Here is a 19,719-nt window from a genome sequence, read left to right on the forward strand (position 1 = left end):
AACATCATATAGATTAGATAAAACTTACCTAATTATTATACTAATATTTTCATAGCTAAATCAGCAGGGACATCTGTTTGATTTCTCATTCAGTAGAAAATGGATACACATTAGCAAAGATGTATTCTCCTCTGCTAACAAGAGGGAAAAATCTATTTGGACAGGAAAAAAACTATTTAAGAATGTATTCATCTCTGCATGCATCACAGTGCCTGAAATGACCTTCAATTAGCAAACTCTTAAAATTTGTAGAATAAACTCACCATGGAGGTCAGTTAAGGTGGTATATAGTATAACCACCCTCCCCCCTCCACCCCTTCCATCCAAAAGAAAAAAGGAAAGAAAAAAGAATTCTTGCCCAGAAGGGCACCTGGCTTGTTTGATCACACTTGGAAATATGTACATGCTTGAATTGCTTCTATTATTTCCGATGTTTGTACAGATGGTGTCTCAAGAGAAACAGAGAGACTGACAGACTGAAGGTACATGATAGTAAAATGGAAAGGTTTCATTAAAAGAGCTGGACTTGAGATAAACTTTAGGAATTGGAAGATTTTGGGGAAAAACTGCTTTTAATGTTCTGTGTTAAAAAGACCTGCATAATTGGCTTTATTCTCACTGGATTTCAGCAAGGTAACCTACAGATACAAAAGATTTAAAGTCAATTTATAGTTCTCTAAATGCACTCATTGGTAATATCTAGGTTGATTCTGTCTGACAAGGTTTTAACACCACTTATCCACACCAGTCCTAGAAATTCAATTCATAACCACTTTGAAAGGACTATCATTCCACTGTGTAGAAACATCCCATTACGCACTGGAGCGGTTCACTTAAATCACTGAAGAACTTTACCAAAAAAAAGGTTAACAAACTAGTTACAAATAATTGTTATTTCAAATAATGCCTATCTACTAAAATGTAATTATGAATTATTTTTTATTATTTCGGTATTACTTGAAAAAACTTATTACTTGAAACATGAAACAAGGGATTTATTTACATATTCTATTCATCTAATGTAAGAAACACTAACTGAAATATAAGTGGATAATTATTGTAGAATCATTAGCTCAACTCCTTCAAATCATTTGCAATGGTTTTATGAAAATTATTAATGCTTCAAATCATGCCATGATTCTGTCCAAAGACCACAGTATGTCAGCTGAAGACGTGCAAATGTACTGCATTAACATGACTAGGACACAGGTTACTATGTGATGCCACAGGACTGAAACTGACTTGAGTTTTACAATGCAGTCATTCTTGTATTGCTGTAAGAACACACATGGGCAAGTAGAGGACTGACTCCACGTACACAGCACCTCCACGTCCTTATTAGAAAGACTTAACATACACACGGGCCAAATCAAACCTACGAATTTTATCCCTGTGACACGTTAGGATATCCTAGTTTAGGAAAAAAAAAAAAAAGGCAATGTCTAGATAACTAATGTATCTTATTTTGAAAAAGGTCATCATTAAATGATTGATAAATTTATGAATATATATCTTCTGATGTGGTCATGTGATGCACGGTTAAATAAATTTAAAATAACATCGTTTATCTCATTTTCCAAATTAAAAAAGGGAAGCCAGTGATATTAAAAGTATTATGACCAATGTCTGAGACAGAAGATAAATAAACATACCTCGTATTCATTGGAATCAATTAGTAAAGGCTTATTTTGTAAGGTTCCATTTGAGACTAAAATAGAAGATTAAAATAAGGATTGACTAAAATGCAAAATTGTACTTTATCTTATAGATTACCTTTCAGAAGGTTTCTAATTTATGTATACCCGCTTTTACATATAAACATATATATATTAAATACTAACTGTAATGCTATAAACAAAAACTCTTAGCCTAGTGGTAAAGAATGGGGGCTGTACTTCCGCATCATACTGGTTGTGTAATCTGCATCCAGCTATTTAACCTGTCCGTGAATCAGTTCTATTCTGTCAACTGAGGATCATCAGAGTGTCTCTCTCCTGAAGCTTTCTGAGGGATATTAAACAAGATGAGGCACCTCAGTAACTAAGTGGAGCCTGGCATGTAGTGCTTTGTGCACTGCATGGCCCCTCTGAGGGCACACGATCATAATTAGAACACTCCAGGCTCAACAGGGTACATGGTGCTATGGCCATTCTTGAGTACTTACAACATTACATTTGGACTTGTAAAATTTGCTCTTAATGAATAAGAAAAAGTCTACGTTTTAAAATATCACAATTTACATCTAGAACAAAGTTCCATGGGGGGAAAAAAAACCTATTTGTAGTACACATGGATGGACATCTATGTAACTGGGAAGTTGATCAAAAAGAGAAAAGATTTTTAAAATTCAGAATTTTAAGAGAACTTAATAGTAGGAACCAAAATGATGACTTATTACTCAGTCCATTTGAAACTGTGGCCTGATCCCGGCAAGAGAAAGTGGAACAAGCATAACAAATTTTGTAAGATTTAGAATGACTGAGTTTGAGGACTAAGGGCTAGTAGAGAACAGGGAAATAACGAAATTAACTTCTTTGCGTTTTACATAAGAGATGAAAGTGTCTTATTTAAGGCCACAAAGGTAGTTTGTGGAAGAGCCACAAATATTTTTATGTCACCAGTTCTCTCCACTCTGTCCCAGGTGAGTATGGGACACAGCCTAGTAAACAGTTTGGTGGTAGTAATTAGGCTGATAGCAAGTGAAGGAAGTCAAAGGATAGCATCTCCAAATATCCTGATATTCAGTATGATGAATGCTTTTCTAGGACTAAGAGAGAAGTTTATTAACCTAGGATGCAGAATGTACAATATTGGAAGTGGGTAAAAACTACTTTCTACAGCTCATCTACATAGAAATCCTTATAGCTTACATAAAAGATGCCCATTCTTATCACATTAACTTGAACTCAAAATTGTAAAGGCTCAGAGGTTTTCATAAGCCTAACCCTGTTTGGTGTACCTCTGTAACGTGAAGAGATTCTTTTTGGGTTTTTTTTGGCGGGGGGGGGCGGAGAGGCGGGTGTGCGTTAAGTGAAAGACAGATATAGAAGTGTTTATTTTTACCCTGATTTAAGACTTCTACTGACGAATACTCAAGTAGGAATCCATTATTCTTTGTGAGGGTATATACAACTAGAAATGTTTTACTTTATTATCCTGGAGCAATGTATTTTTATGCTAATAATTCCAGCCTATAAATTTTAGGGTGGTATTTTATTTCCATATTTAGGACTGGAGAAGACATTTGCCCATATTCCACAACCTTGGTTACATGACCAGAGAATTACCTCAATAACTATCCCAGTCATAGAAAAAACCATTTATACTCTGTTGACCAATCTGAATATTGAAAAATAAACTAACTCCTATAAGAAATCTAATATTTAATAATTATAACTAGAAAGAAGGAATTCATATAACCTATTAAACCCTTAAAATTCCCTATTCTTTCAACTGAGAAATAATGCCACAACTGCACAGTAATCCAGAGTTCTAGTCTACCTTCAGGGCAGACAAGGGTTTCTATGTTCATCTCTGTCTCTGCTTATATCTGTTGGACAAGTGCATAATAAGAATGGTAACGCCCACCAAAAACACCATGAAAATTCAAGAACAGGATTAGAAGTCAAAAATGCATGAAAGACACAGAAGGGCTACCAGATTAACGTTATTTGACAATGCTGCCCAATGGTGGACAGAAGTCATCATTCTGGAAACAAAATCTTGTAAGCCAGGATTTCATGTTATTTTTGGCTCAAATATCATATTATCAAAGTAGAGCTTTATGTTTTTTTGAGACCAATGGTTAAAAAACGCAGTTTTGTATATTTAAACTCATGTATTCTCTCATTAGAACTTAAAGGAAAAAAACTCTACACATTTATACGATTTCAAATGTTTTCAATTTAATAAATGATTTATTTATACTAGTCCTCTGTAGTTAATCTTCATATTCACATTTTTATCTCATCAACAATCATCTCAGACACACCTTCTAACAAGACTGACTTAAAATATTACGACAGGAAACTATGCCTTCAGGAGCATGTTTATTGTGTTTGAGATGATACATCAGGTGCTCTCTGAGCTACAAAGGGTAAAAGGAAATCCTCTCGATACAAACTGACAAAGGTAAAAGGTAAAACATTTTTCACAACAGCATGAACCACATACTCGGAGATAGATCTGGGTTTAATACAAATGACGTAATTCCTAGTCATCTACGGCTACTATTATAACTTCATACAGATAATGAATTAGGCTAAAATGCACTATAATATTTGGTAGACTTCAGGACCAGTATCCTTAGTACATCACAAAATACACTTTGATATCCCAAAGAAGCAAGACTTGCAAGTAGGCGTTTTAAACGTAACTAATCTACAGCTACAAAGTTCTACTCTTGATAGCATTTACCTTTTTGGGGAGTCTCCCAGTCTCCAAAGGATAAAAGCAGAGAGTAGAATCAGTATAACATATACACAGAAGTCCGTATTGTAAAGGCTATAAAGATTTGCAGCACAGTGAGAAGATGCCTTCTGCTCCTTCACACTGCATACAAATTATGTGAATTATGTTGCATATCGCTTGGTCCACTGTCTGGCTATCCTGTCATGTTCTGCTCTGTTGGTCAAATACTGAGTGGCTATGCTTCCAACCAGAGGATCCGCTGGAAAAGTGGAAAGAACATTAAAAGATATTATATGGTGTCTTAAAGGTTCAGTTCTAATAGTCTACTGAACTGAAATGCTGATTTTTCAGCAGCAACTTGATATATAATGGCTAATTTCTCAGAAGAAAAATGTTTAAAGTAACATAATCATCTTTATATTTTAATATTCAAATTAGAAAAGCCTCTTTAAAAAATAAATGTTGAGTTAATAAATCTGATTTTTAAAGATGTGTATGCCTTTAATATACAAAAATTATTTTTCACTCAGCATTTTATTGAACAATAAAAGTGTGCTAGATGATTGTATTTGTTTTTCTACGGATATTTAAAAATTAATTTTTCCAAACTCAGATTCAGAATGAAATATTTCCTTCATTCTGTACAATAACACGACTTAAATCATTACCCTTACCTCCATTTGAAAGCTTACTTGCCATTTTGCTTTAAATAGTACTGAGTGAGAAATTGAATCTGAGATGTAAATTTTATTTTGAATTTATTTTTCAAAAAAGGTGTACTATGTACTATGTACAACATTTGAAGTACACCAAACAACAGCCAGTAAAACGTAAAGCTCTCTTCCCTCCTGACTCCAACTACTCAGAAGTTTCTCTTCCTGGAAAATAATTTATACCTGCTCACAGCATTTCTACCCAGAGACATTATACACATTTATAAGCATTTAGAATATTGTTACGCACGTGTGTTTTTTTTTCAGTGCCTTGCTTTTTTACTTAATATATCTTAGAGAGTTTTCTCTATCCATTCACATAGAGCTACCTCATTAAGCTACATCCTCTATTAATGGATATGTAGGTTATTTACAATCTTTTGCTTTAATAAAAGATGCCACAATGAATATCCTTCTATATATCATTCTATCTATCTACCTATCTACCTACCTATCTATCTATCAATCTGTATTTTGGGTATATGTATAACTGCTAGGCCTAATATAACAGTAATAACCTTTGGTGATTGATTAAATATTTAGGAAAAATAAGCCAACTTCTTTAAAAAAATGACCACTTAGTAAGAGAGCATATGCGAAGTCCCAGGTCTAAACATTATTTTTTCAAGTCAGCTACCCACATTAAAGATCATGTGTGGCTGTTAGGCATTTCTTACAGATTATGCACTAATGACTTTACCTCTGAGTTCTTATAATCATAATCTAGTCTAACTCTCTCATCGGCTGTCATTTTAATATCGACGATTACCACATCTAATACAACCAACCATAATCCGAAAAGGAAGGGAGAACAAGAAGCCCTTCATTACTGAGAGGCTGCGTTAAAGCACATGGCAGCATGGAAGGAGCAAGAGAAGGTGGCAGTGGTGTAAGAAACATTACTTTACTCGCGTCAAAAGTGGTTTGTACAACTCCATTAATTTAGAAAACAGAGAGTCACCAATGACAGGCAGAAAATAATTATAGGGTAGTATGCCATTAACAAATTAAAGGAAGTTATTGTGAAACTTCTGGTCTATTCTAATTGAAATGGCATTGATAATTTCCTCAAAAAGTGTTTTATGCTGATCTTTCTACCAACAGCATTTACTTCTCAAATTCACTTTAAACTGAAAAAAATGCAGTTTTTGTAGCCTCACTGTATGTGTTAATAAAAATCTGCTTACCAGGGTTGCAGTCTGTCAAAAGAGAACAAATTGACAGCAAAACCTTTGAAATAGTCAAAGCAGGACTCCAGTTGTCTTTAAGGATGTCCAGGCAGATGACTCCCTGACTATTGATGTTGCAGTGATAGATTCTGGTGCGGAAAGTAACCTAAGGGCAGTGACATTAAAGACAGAAAGAAAATAAAAAGCTTTATTACCAACTAAAACTCTCACTAGCAAAAATTAAGTGGAACATATCACAGATCATAGCAAACAGCATATAATTTCATCGAAGAGCTAACAAACACTAGGTTTAAGTAATAGCAAAATTAAATGGTTTTATTTAATTCAGTTCAAAGAAATTGTTTTTACCCAGTATTGCTGGAACGATATTGCTTTTAAACCAAATGAGTCGCTGAACTGTTTAAACAAATGATACGGTAATTCTATGAATGTATGTGTGGGCATGCACTCATACACCACTATTTAAAGACAGGAAGTGAGGGAGAACAGAAACGTTTTGGTGCCAAAGGTAAGAGAAACTAGTGAAGAATTTTTTTAAACATAAAACTAAAGTTACGTTAGTTTCTTAGTAGAAAAAGGTCACCAACTTAGCTAATCTCTTGCCATGTGTCAGAAAATACTGGAGAAGGTTGGTGAAATCACCAGCCTTTCTATTTCTCAGACTTTCATTTCCACAAATGGCTCACTGTCTTGTTAGACTGAGACAGTAAAATGAAACAAGTAAGGTCTTAAGCTACTGAATAAAGGAAACTATTATATCCTTGAGATATGTGATAAAAGAGAATAAACCATAGAAACAAACAACAGTTTCAAATAAACACAAACACAAATTGGGTGGTTAATTCTTAATTTGGATTTGCAAAGAAAAAAGACAGTTCCTGATCCCTTGGAACTAGCAATGTACTGTGATCTCCCAAGTGGAGTCTGGGAAGAAAATGTTTAAAGCACTCAAAAGTGTATTTCTGATAAGGACGCATAATTAAAAACAAGAAAGAAACCACTGGTGTAGTGGGGAAGGAGGAGAAAGAGACCACAGTAGTACTCATTTTATCCACATTTTTGCTTTCCATGGTTTCAGTTTTGGATCCCTGAGGTCAACTGGGGTCCAAAAATATTAAATGGAAAATTCCAGAAATAAACAATTCATAAGTTTTAAACTTTGTGCTATTTTGAGTAGCATGATGAAACCTTGCACTGTCCTGATCTACCCTGCCTGGGTGTCCAGCATAATCCTGCCCAGTCAGTCTACTAAGTAGCATCTTGGCTATCAGTTCAACTGCTGCAGTATCGCAGGGCTTGTGTTCAAGTCACCCTACTTTATTTGATAATGGCCCCAAAGCTCAAGAGTAGTGATGCTGGCAACTGAGATCTGCCAAAGAGAAGCTCTAAAATTCTTGCTTTAAGTGAAAAGGTGAAAGTTTTTGCCTTAATAAAGGAAGGAAAAAAAATTCTACACTAAGGTTGCTAAGATCTATGGTAAGAATGAGTCTTCTATCCATGAAATTGTAAAAGGATAAAAACACTTGTGCTAGTTTTGCTGTTGTACCTCAAGCTGAAAACGCTACAGGCATAAGTGCTTAGTTACGATGGAAGAGGCATTAAGTTTGTACAAGATATTTTGAGACAGAGAGAGACCACAATCACATAACTTTTATTACAGTATATTGTTATAACCGCTCTAACTTTATTATTAGTTATTGTTAATTTCTTACTGTGCCTAATTTATAAATTAAACTTTATCATAGGCATTTATGCATCGGAAAAATAGCATCATATAGGGTTCAGTACTATCTGTGGTTTCAAGAATCCACTGAGGGTCCTGGAACATACCTCCTGAGGATAAGGAGGGACTACTGTATATAACTCGAGAACTGTTCTAACACAGTACATACTAGTTACACAGAGCTCTTAAAGTGTGGTTATAAGAATTAAGATGGGCTAAAAGTGTAAAATACATATCAGATTTCAAAGACAATATCAAACAGAATGTAAAATATGGCGTTAATGATGCTTCTATTGATTACATGTTGAAACGACGATATTTTTGGATACACTGGATTAAGTAAAATATTATTAAAATTAATTTCACTGTTTCTATAAAAAATTACACATGTAGCTTGCATTATATTTCTATTAGGCAGCCCTGCTCCAGAATATGGGAATAATGTATGTTCATATCATTGACAGCTGACTACTCAATAGATACGCATGGCTTACAAACACAATTAATACTCTGATTCCTTTCAGCTTCTAACAATCAATGAACAGAAGAGAATTAAATTTCTATTATTCTTCAAGAAGTTCAACACCTTATCTGAACTTCAAAAATAAGCAGAACTGTAGAGAAATAATTATACCTAAACCAAGATAACAGCAGAAGTCTTATTTCTTTTTCACTTGTCCAACTATAGATCTGAAGAATGCTTCATAATACTGCATAAGATATCTTAGGGAAGAGGAAGGAATCAACATTAAAGTGTTAGAAAATAAAAATATTGAGACCTTAACAAAAAAATTAACATGCTAAATTAATAGCCATATTAACCAAAATAATTATGACAAATCATATACATAAGTATGCTAGTCAATCTCTATTTTCCATTAAAAGATTCTAAGAAAAATGTCTCTTCCTTTAACAAAGTTTCCCTCATGTGTAAAAATTTCATAAAAACTAAATCTTGCAAACTTTTTTCTAATTTTGCTACCACGTTAAAACCAATTTCCAATATGAAAAATGATGGAAGTAGGAATAAGCCTCACTATAAATACAGTCATGTGCTATTTTGCTACGGTTTTGTTTGCTGTAATACAGAAAACTTAAGCACTGAAGGCAAACTGAATAGTTAATGAGATATTGGCTTTTAACATGTGTCATTTTGAATGTGAATACAATCTGCAGTATTGTTAACATGAGGGTTTTGTCCCTTTCTTTGATTGATCTAGCAAGAGATACTCGACATACCCGAGAACATTAAATAAGACAATCATTTAAAGATCTTAGGTTCTGATGGCACCACAAAGTAAAGCACTCAAAAACTGACAGCTGTAGTTGAGAGCCAATACCTCTAGGTGATAGGGAAACTTGGTATCTGCAATTTGAGGTAAATACCACTAGGTGGAACTGTTGTTACCTTGTTAGATAAGGGAGAACCGATCTGCCTTCTTTAAAAAAAAAATCTTTTATTTTTACACACACACACATAACAACACACGTGTACGTGAGGCAGGCATTAAATCACTACATATATTTTAAATAGTGAAGGGAACATAAGGAACTAGGTTGACAGTTAAGGGCTTGATAACACTTCTCCCTGACATGTCAGAAGTCTTTCTAACTACAGCATAATTATGCTCAGGCTTAATACTGATGGTAAAAACTGCTGGCTTGACTATTTTATTGGGAGAAGTCAGAGGAGGAAGCTATTCAAGTAACTGTTATGTTTAAGACTTGAAAAATAATTGCCAGTGATCACAAGACACAACTCAACCCTTCTCGCTGTTATCCACCTAATTCACATTCAGAGACAACAGGAGGCCTATGTCACCCAGCCGCCCTCACCCCCATTAATGCATCATACTTACAGAGGGCACAAAATAAGTCTATTAAATAGTACTAGTTCTCTCTTCTTTGCTATAGGTTTCTAGTCTTTGCTCATCTATAAAGATAGGGTATTTAACACAAGATTCAAGTTACTTAACTCTTCTTTCCGGAAGCTGTCAGACAAATTTACTTTTTATCCCAACAGGTTTCTTAAGCAAGGTTCATAAGATACTTTTTCTCATATCATAAATCTAAAATTTATGTGCTTACTGATGGGCAAAGTAGCATACTTTTATTTACAATTAACAAACTCTCTGCTGATTACAAAGTTATTTGTAAAAGACACAAATCAATTACTTCTAGTTTTAAAATCCTTGGTTACATGAGAGTTTCTGTATAATCCATGAAAAACAATTAAATAAAAATAACTGCATCCATCCCCTAGAATAAACTGACTGTGGAAAAGGATAAGTATTAAAGAATGCAATTCTAGGTTCTTACCTTTGGTGGCTTAAATGGATAATCAGATGAAAATGTGATATCCAGAAAAAACACACCACCTTCATATACAGAACCTGGTGGACCAAGTATAGTCGATCTCCATTCATAAATGTTATCTCCTTTAGGCCCAGCACTATTTAAAAGAAATTAAAAATCAATGTGTATATCTGTGATCAATGAACTTAACATCTTAAACCAATTAAGTATCAAAGGTAAATTAGCAACCTAGAACAATAAGAGGTAAGTATAAAAGAAATAAGTCTCAACCAACTTGTGCATGCATGTGTGTATAAACATATTTGGAAATATTTCTAACTTACAGAAAAATCACAAAAACAAAGAACACCTGTATAACTTTATCCAGAATTCCATTTTGCTCATTTGCTTTATCAACTCCCTCTCTCTCTCTCTCCATCTCCTCCTCCTAAAAAAAAAAACCACACACACATACACAACACACACACACAAAGTTCTTTTTTTCTGAACCATTTGAGAGTAAGTTGAATGTATCATGGCCCTTTCCCCATAAATATTTCAGTGTGCATTTTCTAATATAACTGCAATATAGCTACAATTTCAGTAAAAGTAAAATCTATACAATACCTACAATCTGCAAAATAATGTTGTCAACTGAACCAATTACGCCTTAGAAAAGAATCTTAATTTTCCTCCAGATACAAGATCCCAGTCTTGGGATCCACCATCTATATATCCTGTGCCTTTAGTCTCCTTTAATATAGAGCCTTTTAGCCTTCCTTTGCCTTCTATAATATTAATATTTTTGAAGAATACAGGTTTTCTTTTAATAGAATGCTCATCATTTGGAACTCGTCTGATGTTTCCTTATGATTAGATGCAGATAGTTCAGTCCTGGCTAGAAGAGAATGTAAGTGATGCCATGTTCTCCTCAGGGTGTCACATCCAGAGGCACACTGGTGATGTTAATTTTCACTATCCAGATCAAGTGCTGTCCAATTTTCCTACTGCAACCAATAAGCAACCTTTGCAAATACCCACATTCTTCATCAGAATTTCTCCCCTAGATTTAACATCGACTTGTGATTCTTGGCTAAACTAAACCTTACTATGATAGTGATAAAATCATAATTTTCCAACGTCAGCATTTCCTCCACATTTACCAGCTGGCCCCTGAGCCCTCTCTTCTCCTGATTCTATGAATATGTATGTGTATTATTGGTGAGGTCTCATGGATTCCTATCTTTTTTCCTAATGATTTAGAATTCTTACTGAATTTAATTATTTTGACACTCAAATCACTCCAGATTTGGCCACTGGGAACACCTTCAAAATGACCCTGTATCCTTGTGATAGGCCACCATCATTTTTTTGAACACTTCCTTACTTTCTGGCCTAACGATATGTTCCAGGCCCCCATCCTTGGAATCTGCCATTTCTTCTAGGAGTCCTGGTTCCTTTTAGTGGGAATGTTGTTCAAGGTCTGTCTGAGTGCTAGGTGCTACTAAACCCCAAGTACATTACATTGTGTTCAACACCATCATTTCATTTATAAACTACAATGAAAGATAATTCAAATAAAGTCTAAACTCACAGTTATTTGTTAGGAAGACACATCCAATACCCCTTAAACCCTTTTCAAATTTACCTTACAGACTTCCATTTTTCTCTAACCTTTACACTATAGACTAACTTGACTTTCTGCACTAAGTTATGTATAAAGCTTTTCTTCTTTTAAAATGACCATCAGTTTATAAATGATCTGCATGTTTGATTTAAAATAAGTGCAAACCAGCATTGATAAAGCAACCACACTAATGACAATAGGACATTCAGGTATACATTAAATGATTTAACTATAGCTTATTAATTCTGTAAAACATACACTGCAGACTGTAAACATCAAGTAGGCGATGCTATCAATAATCACTCTGACAACAGTTCATACAGAAAGGGTGGAGAAAACTTGACGGTATAATCAAAATGTTTACAGGATGTTTCAAAAACCTATTTTTAAGGCAGATATATATGAACTATAAAATCTTACTTTTATGGCCTATTTAGGGAAAATACACTTTTGAAAAATACTATTTTCTAAGTTTTAAGTATACACAGCAACTGGAACTAATTACAGTAATGGCTCATTGTTCTGTCATCATCTGAGAATCAGGTATATTCCTCAAGGGAATTTTCACTGTAACTAAAAGCATACAAAATGAAGTATGAATTTTGTTTAAAAAAAGAAGTTTAAACTGATTCAATGGCATTTCCTTTTCTAAGTTAATTTTTCCCTTGATGACTCAAAGTAATCGTTATAAAACTAAATTATAGTATGAGACTTTTATAGTACAGCTGCTATACTAAAATGTTTTAAACTACACATGTCACACACTGATGATAATAAAGATGATGACGATGATAACAGCAGCAGCTAAGGTTTACTCCATAATAAGCCAAGCATTTGTCAAAGCACCGCAGTGTATATCTCATTTAATTCTCCTTACAAATCTATGAAGTAGGTACTATTATTACATTCCTATTTTTAGATGAGGAAACTAAAGTTGAGAGTTAAATAACTTTCTGTATGTCCCACAGCTACAAAATACTCAGAGAATTTGGACAAAGTCTGAATAAATCTCTATTGACTTCAATAGTCTTGCTATATTTGTATTTCCTCTTATAATTTCAGTGCTACTATGTGTAATTTAATCTCCAGTCAAGTTTTGCAAACACTTACTTGGGTAGGAACCCAAGGAGAGCAATTCTCCAAAGAAACCAAATTTCCTCGGTGATATTCTTTGGTTCTTGGCAGAAGACTATGTTATGCTTCAGATGGCTGGGGATTACTATATTTTAATGAATCACGGAATTTCAGCATGAAAAGGATCTGGTTGAAGCCAAACCCCTCCTTTTACACTTGAAGAAACCAATTCACAGAAAGTAAGCGATCCATTTTAACTCTGCTCTGCCAGTTGGTAGAAAAGCTGGAATTCCCACACCAAGTTCTTGGTTCTTAAATTTGCTGTCTTCTCAGTTATGCTATTCTGCTACAAGACACTAAGGATATGGTTATTGCAGCAGGATACGAAATGTGACTTTCCCTACTGTTTTGGAGTAGACCTAGTAGGGTTGCAGCTTATGGCTGTGTTCTGAGGAACCTAGCCTAAGGTGAGTTAGGGCTAAAAATCCAGCTCTTGCTGGCTGCCTTGTCTGGAATAAGAGCCCCCATTTTCCTTCTCACAAATCAAGATGGGGGGCTGGGGGCAGTAAGGAGGGGGTGTGTAGGGGTGCTGGAGGCACGACTGACTCCACCCTAATTCAAACGTAACATTTTATAGGCTAGTAATTGACCTGCCACTGAGGCTTCACAGCTGAGTAGAAAATGGGTGCTAAATGCTGACAAGCTCAAGATAGGTGCTAGCCACACCTTTTCACTAGTTCTCAATCTTCTCTCTTTTTCTTTTCCAAAAGGACAACACTCCAGCAATTCTACACTCCATCCTGGATCATCTATTTTTCCCTCTCTGGTAAATCATGCCCACAAGAATGCTACAAGCTCCACTTCCCCAATCTTTATTTAAAAACTAACCACGATTCCTTTACCCCTTCCAGCTCTCATTTCAATTACCTCCAACAGGCTCTTAACTCCCGCCGCCACTCCACTGAAACAGCTCTCATCCAAGGTCACCAGTGACCTCATCACTAGACTCGACGCTCATTTCTCAATCTTCATCTTATTTGACTGGCCCAGCAACATTTGACACAGTTGGTCACTTCTTCCTCCTTGATATACTTTCTCTGCTTTGTTGCTAGAATAACATACTTACTGGTTTTCCTCCTAACTTTCTTGGCTTCTCCTTCTCAATCACTATTGCTGTTCCTTATCTCCCTAACCTCTAAATATTGCCAATCCTCCAGAGCTCAGTCCTTAAACCTCTTCTCCTTTCTAACTACATCTACTCTTTTGTTGATCTCCTGCAGTTTTACGGCTTCCAATAGCATCAGTAAGCTCTGAACCTACAAACCTGTATCTCTAGCCTCCATTTCTATACTAAATTCCAGAGCTATACATCTAAATGCCTACTAAACACTCTTTAGTTTGAAATCTAATATTTTGTATCCAGTAATTTTGAAAAGTTTAACATGCCCCAAACTGAATCCCAGATATTACAATTCCTCTTACAAGCTTCCCTAATTCAGCTAATGGCAACTCTTTATTATTTTAGTTCCTCAGGGCAAACACCTAGACCTCACCCTTGACAACACTCTTTCTATCCCACCTCCTGTAAATTCCACTGGTTTTATCTTCAAAACATACCTCAAATTCTACTACTTCTCCCTACTCCTACCACCTCAACCATAATTGAAAACACCAGCATTCTCTGTCTGGTTAATTACAGTAGCCTCCTTGCTTCCACTTGAGACCCTAAGCCCCACCACAGTATTCTATTCTCAATGACAACCAGGCAGAGCGATGAGTAAATCAGATCACGGGACTCTGGTCAAAACCCTCCAACGGCTTACCTCCTTATTCTGTGTTAAAGTCAAAGTCTTCTGACCTATAAGGCCCATCACCACCTCCATCCTTCTTATCTGCTCCTCCTTTCCTCGCTCAACTGGCTACAGCAACCTGTTCCTCCAACTAAAATGTACATTTCCACCTCAGGGTCTCCGCACCAGTGTCTCTGCCTGGAATGCTCTTCCTCAAGGTACCCACATGGTTTGCGCCACCACCTTCTACAGGTCTTTCTTGGCTCAAAAGCCACCTTCTCAGTGAGGCCTTTCTTGGCCACTCTATCTAAAATGTCACAGTCTCCACACATTTCACCCGCCTTTCTATTTTTTCTCCATAGCATCTATCACTCGCTAACATATATTTTATCTATTTATCTTACTTATTATTGTCCGTCTCCCACTAGAAATGGAAGCTCCATGAGGCTGCAAGATGTGGACCAGGCTCTTCAACTTACGGTGAAATGGGCTTTTTATGCTCTGAAAATCAGATGTATTTTAATAAGTCAAAGTGACTAAAGAGTTGTGGGATCTGCCCAAGGGGAGAGGAAAGAGAGATCTCATGGAGCAGTGGGCCCCAACCTTTTTGGCACCAGGGACCGTTTGCGTGGAAGACGATTTTTCCAAGGACCGGGGGTAGGGGGGATGGTTTCAGGATGATTCAAGCACATTACATTTATTGTGCACTTTACGTCTATTATTATTACATTAGTTCCACCTCAGTTCATCAGGCATTAGATCCCGGGGGTTGGGGACCCCTGTCATAGAGCATGTTTAATGGCAGAGGAAAGGGGGAAGCAGAAAGGGAACTTTTCCTTAAATGGGTATCCCCTGCTTTTAAAAAATTCCCTTTATGCTCTTTGCTCTTACGAAAGACTTACATTAGTACCTGTTTTCACCAACCAAAAGAGATCCAAAGAAGATTTTCGCTTTTACAAAAACAGGTGAAAAGCAAAAACAGCGTTCAGTCTGTTCTGCAGTGAACATTTTAGAGACAGGGAGAGCGGCACCACCAAGCTCCTTCCCCTGGAACTACACTCAGCATCTCAGCATCAAGCCTCCATAGCTTTGAACTGTGTGTGTAAGCATCTGTGCTTTATCTCGATTTATTTTGTGCAGCCATTAGCAAGATGTGTCCTAAGGTAACTGCTTCTTCCTTTACATCATTTAGGCTTACAAAAGGTTTTATAGGGACACTCTACTTTCAGCTAGTGGGGTAAACATGTACTAATTTCATAAGAAAGGGTTCATTTACTTGGTAATTTACTTCACTGATACAGCAGAAGTAACATTCATTCCAGTTCTGAGTCAAATTAGAAAAAAGCAGAGACAAAGTTAACAGGGACTTTGTTTACTGCAACCTCAATATTTTGCTAATGCCAAATAGAAAGATCAATTGTTAAATTTCAGAATTGAGGACGTAAATTTTTGTTTAAATACCACTAAGAAAAAGTAGTATTTTATTTTACTGTTTTTCCCCTGCAAACATTACTTTCCTCCCTTTAAATACCATGTTTCCCATAAGCTATTATATCTTCTGCACAAAACAAACGAAAGTAAAAGGCAGGCAGAAAGTTTAGATGGAGTGACAAACTTGCACCTGGGAATTTTCTGTTACTAGCTGCTCTTATTGTTAATGAGTAACAATATTTTAAACATTAGCAGCAAGAGGACTGATCTTAGCAAAATCCATTTTCTCATCACTTGAATATTCGTTCAGCAATTACTGTTACTGCAAGGGTCATAAACACTAGCCTTTTACAGCACTGGAGTGATTCCCCACAAGAACTCTCAAATGCTTATTTAATAACAGATTCCCTTTTACAAATATCCTTTTCTTAACACAATGCTTTTTTATACAATTTTTAAATCTCATACATACTAAGCCAAATGCAAAGATTTACACTAAAATCTGTATGGTTTTTATCCCTATGGCAATCTTAAGAAGAGCTGAATTAAATTCAAGGAGAAAAGAATATAACATATGTCTGACTTAAGACGGACATAACTATGAAAAGTGGTGTACTGGTGAGTGTTCCGTCCTAAACCATTAAATTGTTAAAATAAATATACCCGTGTGTCTAGTGTGCATTTAAAAAAAAGTACTAATACAAAGTTCTTATTTAAGCGTGGGTTTAATTTTATGGCTACAGAAATGAGAGAGCTTGAACTAAGATGCCATATTGGTATAACTTCAACAGACCTTATCCACCATGACTAAATTTTAAAATACTATATATTAATATAGAATCTGTTAAAATACAAATAAAATCAAAGAATACTATATGTTCATGGGTAAGAAAACTCAATACTGTCAAGATGTCAGTTCTTCCCATCTATAGATTCAATGCAAACGCATCAAAATCCCAGCCAATTATTTTGTGAATATCAACAAACTGATTAGAAAGTTTATATGGAGAGAAAAAGATCCAGGCTAGCCAACTCAATATTGAAGGAGAACAAAGTCAGAGGACTGCCAGTATCCAACTTCAAGACTTACTATACAGCAACAGTAATCAAGACAGTGTGGTACTGGCAAAAGAATAGACGAATAGATCAATGGGACAAAACAGAGAGGCCAGAAACAGACCCACATAAATAAAGTCAAGTGATCTTTGACAAAGGAGCAAAGGCAATACAATGGAGCAAAGACAGTCTTTTCAAAAAATGGTGCTACAACAACTGGACACCCATATGTTAAAAAAATGAAATTTAGACACAGACGTTACACCCTTCACGAACAGAAACTGAAGATGGATCACAGGCCTAATACAAAATGTAAAACTACAAAACTCCTAGAAGATAATACAGGAGAAAACTTAGTTGCCCTTGGGTATGGTGACGCCTTTCAGATACAGTACCAAAAACACAATACAGGAAAGAAATAATCGATAAGCTGGACTTCACTAAAATTAAAATATTCTGCTCTGCAAAAGACAACGCCAATAGAATGAGAAGACAAGTCACAGACTAGGAGAAAATATCTGCAAACAACACATCTGATTAGGACTGTTATCCAAGATACACAAAGAACCCTTAGAACGCAAAGAAAAAATGAATGACCTAATTAAAAAATGGACAAAAGACATGAACAAAGATACTGCACCAAAGAAGATACACAGATGGCAAAAGAACATATTAAAAGCTGTCCAACAGCACATTTTGGTGTGGACTGAGTGTTTGTGAGTTGTCTCCCATCCACCCCCAAAGTTCATGTTGAAATTCCAACGGCCGACGTGGTGGTGTGTGTGTGTGTGTGGGCGGTGGCTATGCGAGGGAATTAGGTCCTGAGAATGCAGCTCCCAGGAACGGCATTAGTGAGTGCCCTTATAAAAGAGACCCCCAGAGTTGCCTTGCTCCTCCTGCTATGGAACGACACAGTGAGAAGACAGCCATCCACAAGCCATGAAGCAGATCCTCATCAGGCATCAAATCTGGAACTTCCCAGCTTCCAGAACTGCGAGAAATACATTTCTGTTGTTTACCAGTCACTCAGTCCATAGTATTCTTGTGAGAGCAGTCCAAATGGACTAAAACATCATTAGGGAACTCCAAATTAAAAGAGCAAGATGTCACTACACACCTATATGAATGGCCAAAATCCAAAACACTGACAACACCAAATACTGGTGAGAATGTGGAGCAACAAAACTCTCATTCATTGTTGGTGGGAATGCAAAATGGCAGAGCTGCTCTGGAAGATAGTTTGACGGCTTCTTACAAAACTAAACATACTCCTACCATACAATCCAGCAACTGTGCACCTAGGTACTTAATGAATTGAAAACTTATGTCTATACAAAAACGTACACACGAATGCTTATAGTAGCTTTATCCATAATGGTCCAAACTTTGAAGCAAACAAGATCTCCTTCAGTAAGCGAATGGATAAAGTGGTACATTCAGATGGTGGAACATTATTCAGCCCTCCAAATAAATAAGCTACCAAGGCATTAAAAGACATGGAGGAAACGTAAATGCATATTACTAGAAGCCAATCTGAATCATACATACTGTATGATTCCAACTATATGACATTCTTGGAAGTCAAAACTACAGAGATTGTAGAAAGATGAATGGTGGCTAGGGTTTAATGGGGAGGATGGGATGAACAGGCAGAACATACAGGATCTCTAGGACAGTGTAACTATTCTGTATGATACTACCATGGTGGATACATGTCATTATACATTCATGCAAACCCACAGGACGTAGAATAGCAAGAGTGAACCCTAATGTAAACTAAAGACACTGAGTGATAACAGCGTGTCAAATGCAGGTTCATCAATGGTAGCAGATGTACTGGTGTGGTGTGAGATGTTGGTAGAGAGGAGGCTCTGCATGTGGGACAGCAGGTACATGGGTACTCTGTACTTTCTGCTCAATTTTGCTGTGAAGCTAAAACTGCTCTATAAATAACGTTTATTAATTTAAAAAAATACAAATGAAGTTTAGAACAAGTAAATGTTTCCATATTAAAGCAAAAAGTACTGTTTCTTTAAGTGCTGGTTTATAGAAAGAGTTTGAAACACAATAATGTGTTTTAAAATCAGGTAATTTGGAGCTCTGGATCACATTTTAACCACAGTAATATAAATGGTGGTTTCAATGCTGGCTCACAAGTCAATTTAAACCATTTCCCCCATAACTTTAAGTGAGGTACCATGTATGTGAAGATCCAGACTTTTCTTTTACTAATGGAGACATCAGGAGTACCTATCCTCCCCTCCAAATCGCTAATGCAAACACCCACCACCCTTTCTCCTCCTAGTGCCTTCTACTGTCTCTTGGCTGAAGCCTATAGCGTCCTACCTTCCCTGTGACACAGGAAGGTGGAGTGGGGGGAGAAGGTATGTGTGAACTAGACTAAACCACC

At 36.1% G+C, this 19,719-nt stretch overlaps 1 protein-coding gene across 4 annotated transcripts in view; it reads right to left on the reverse strand.

Moving 5' to 3' along the window:
* The window catches only part of UBE2E3 (ubiquitin conjugating enzyme E2 E3), a 101,209-nt gene that overhangs the window by 8,763 nt on the left and 72,727 nt on the right, over positions 1–19,719 (reverse strand). For 3 of the 4 annotated variants that reach the window (XM_060152524.1, XM_060152526.1, XM_060152525.1), the window contains exons 4-6: positions 10,356–10,488; positions 6,311–6,458; positions 4,035–4,669 (exon numbers count right to left, since the gene is read on the reverse strand). In XM_060152524.1, coding sequence (XP_060008507.1) covers positions 4,572–4,669; positions 6,311–6,458; positions 10,356–10,488 — 379 coding nt within the window. In that variant the 3' untranslated portion in view covers positions 4,035–4,571. Of the gene's footprint in view, positions 1–4,034; positions 4,670–6,310; positions 6,459–10,355; positions 10,489–19,719 lie in introns of those variants that run through there. The other variant, XM_060152527.1, reaches the window with a different exon arrangement.

This window comes from Lagenorhynchus albirostris, chromosome 6 (genome assembly GCF_949774975.1).
Source record: "Lagenorhynchus albirostris chromosome 6, mLagAlb1.1, whole genome shotgun sequence".
NCBI lineage: Eukaryota > Metazoa > Chordata > Mammalia > Artiodactyla > Delphinidae > Lagenorhynchus > Lagenorhynchus albirostris.